We start from the raw sequence: 3055 nt of genomic DNA, 5'->3' as shown, positions 1-3055 counted from the left end.
GATGCTTACTAAACAAGTTAACAATATATTCTCTCTGTCCAAGTTATCTGTTTACCTATTTTATTTTAGGGTCTCACTTAATTGTTTACCTTTTTGTTTATGGTTTGATGAACAATTTGAACCCACATTTAAATTGGTCCACTTTATCATTAAATAATTTGTCTTTTTTTCGTCTTTGTGTCAACACCAAAAATAAATAAATGATTGAAATCACGGGGATAAACTAAAATCATTATTATTAACTTAATTATTTGAGTAGAATATCTTGGTTGGCGAGATATTCACCCAATCTTTTCTCTGTCACATTGACGATTGTGCATGCTTGATACACGCCTCTAAAAATAAAATTTTTGGGTAGCAAATTTTTCTAATATTGTTTTATACTTATGTTAAGGTCCATATATAACTATTTTGGACAGCAAAAGTCGATAATTATAACCATTTTTTGAAATTTTGGGGTAGCGAGTCTTCCTTTGTTCTAGTTAGGTTCCTAAATTGTCTTGATACCGTTGGGCTTTGGAGAAGACTTTATTTTTCATTTTCTTTGTTAGTAGTATTTTATTAGATCATAGGACGGATCGAAAATGACATTAATGCAACACGGATATGAGACTTATTTCATACTTATAAAATAACTGTATTAACCATTTTGTACAAGTGTTAGTGTAAAAAAAAGGTATAAGTATAGAAAGAAAATTATTTTAGTTACCAAATTTAAAAAGGTGTGTTGTATAAGTTATCAGTTACCCTAAACTCAATAAAGTCGTAGAAAAAAAACAAATACATGGAGTATGTAAATCGAGATTGTTATCATAATTCATAAAACATAAAAACAGTAAACCAATTACGACCTAGCTAGTTGATCAAAGGTATGGCATCCATTGCGAAAGAGTCCAAGGCTTCTCTTAAACGTTGATTAAAGACAAAAGGCTTTTCTAGTAAAGCCAGGTGACCTGCCTCCTCTACTATAAGTAGTTTTGTCTTGCCACCGAGTCTCCTGCATTTCAGTTTACATTTAGTAAATATATGCGATGATAGAATAATAAGAAACTTTTTTCATTATTTGTTTTTTTTATTGAAATACTTATGGCAAAAATAAATTTTGCAAACAAATAATTAAAACTGAGTAAATGATATTGCCTATAAATTATGGTAGATTAAAATTGTAAAATAGTAATGCAATTTAAATTATAAAATAGTAGAGTAGATTGTCATACTCTTTCAAGTTGGTTGCGACTTCCATGTCGAATATTTTGTCTTGGTTACCCCAAATTAGATGTATAGGCTGCAACGACAAAACAATGGGATATTAATCAACCAAAAAAAAGGAATATGATGAATTACTCTATGGAAGAAACTGAATGTTTCGTTGGCAATAAATTAAAATTTGAGTAAAGAGTCAACTAAAGACATTTAATTATAGAAGCGAGTAATATATATTCGATTTCGTAGCTAACTTTATCGAAATTAAACTACAGCTAGTCTTGCTTGTGACGGGATTAGCCCGTCACAAGCTTGTAACCTCTCACAAAAAGGGAGAGGGGACAAGGTAGGGCGTCCCCATGTGCTTCCCATTCACCTTTTAATGGGCATTTTATAAGAGGAAACGGTATCCGTCACAAGCTTGTGACGGATATCGTCCGTTTTCAATGAAATTTTGTGATTAAACTATTAGTCACTTCTTAATGTAACTTTGCGTACCTGTTTAAATTGATAATTTGTGACATCCTTTTCTTTGATCACGAGCGCTTCTAATAATTCGATTCTCTCTTTTCTATTGTCAAACATAACCTGCATAATCATAATCATACACACATGTTAGAAACAAGATATAATTAGAAAGGTGACTACACCTTATGGATTTGAGGTATACGATCATCCTTAGAAGCAATTAGACCTATTTAATTAAATGGTTTAGTACTCAATTATCTATATATATATATATACACAAACATGATTAAGCAATTAGACCTATTTATCCTTATATAACAATGTACAAAATCAACAAAACCAATTCAAAGTAAGACTCGAAGATACCTTAAGATAATGCTTGAAGAAAAAATCCGGCATCTTAGGGAAGTTGTTCTTGTTAGAAGAAATATCAACCAACACCTTGACACCCTCAATAGTAGTAGGCATCAAACAATCCGACCAATTCGGGCACCCGACTCTTTCCAAAGCCTTACGACTTACGGACTCGGGTTCGGCCAAAACCGAGTCGGTGATGACCATTGAGCCCACTAACTCAGGGTGATGCTCAGCCAACTGAAAGCCCACCATCCCACCATAACTAAACCCAACATATATACAATTCTCCTCTAAGCCCAACTTATTTAGCCCAATTGCCAAACAATCTGCCTGAAATCTTGTACTTCTTTCACTTCTACTAGTATATGATTTACCAAAGAAGAGTAAATCAGGGACATAAACATTGTACTTTTTTCTCAAGGATAAAACTTGAAATTGCCATGTTAATATTCCGTCAGCTTGAAAACCGTGGACTAGAACGATATTTGGCTTGTTATTGCTCTTTTTAGATGGAACCCAAAAGTGAATCGTAGTCCCGGGTTCTATTTCGACTTGTTTGGTCCTCATCCCAGCTAATTTCATTACATTGTGTAGCATGGTCTTGTAAGTACTCATGGTATTCACCATCTTTAACCCTTTATGAAATATTTCGAGGTTTTCGGCTTTGGAAATCTGGAGTTTATGTAGCTGCATGCAACGATGTCTAATAATTAAGTGCCTTGCTTCTTATATAAGATGAGTATTTAACCTAGTCCTCACACAAGTAGTAAAACATACTCCTAAATTAAATAGAATTACATGTATAATATAGTTAGTTTAATAATATTACATGTATAAGATTAGTGATATTACATGTACAAGTCTCGTCTTTCTCTAATCATAGTATTACGGTAATTAGCTGTTTATTTCGACAAATGAAGTTTGATAGTTATTTGACAGAGTAATGTGTAGAACAAGCAGGGTGTATTTTGAACAAACTCCAAAAAAGAAAGGAAAGGCGACATGATTGTATTTTTCGTTGAAGTCA

General features: G+C 32.7%; 1 protein-coding gene across 1 annotated transcript; it reads right to left on the bottom strand.

Moving 5' to 3' along the window:
• Nucleotides 1–734: 734 nt before the first annotated feature.
• Nucleotides 735–2684, bottom strand: LOC141639981 (uncharacterized). The gene is made up of 4 exons (XM_074448951.1): nucleotides 2038–2684; nucleotides 1702–1791; nucleotides 1218–1285; nucleotides 735–997 (listed from the first exon to the last, which is right to left on the bottom strand). The coding sequence occupies exons 1-4, from the start codon at nucleotides 2653–2655 to the stop codon at nucleotides 856–858; spliced, it is 918 nt and encodes a 305-aa protein (XP_074305052.1). The 5' UTR covers nucleotides 2656–2684; the 3' UTR covers nucleotides 735–855.
• Nucleotides 2685–3055: the final 371 nt, after the last annotated feature.

The sequence above is a fragment of the Silene latifolia genome, unplaced genomic scaffold (assembly GCF_048544455.1).
Source record: "Silene latifolia isolate original U9 population unplaced genomic scaffold, ASM4854445v1 scaffold_673, whole genome shotgun sequence".
NCBI classification, from domain to species: domain Eukaryota; kingdom Viridiplantae; phylum Streptophyta; class Magnoliopsida; order Caryophyllales; family Caryophyllaceae; genus Silene; species Silene latifolia.
This window is presented reverse-complemented; position numbering and strand designations above follow the sequence as displayed.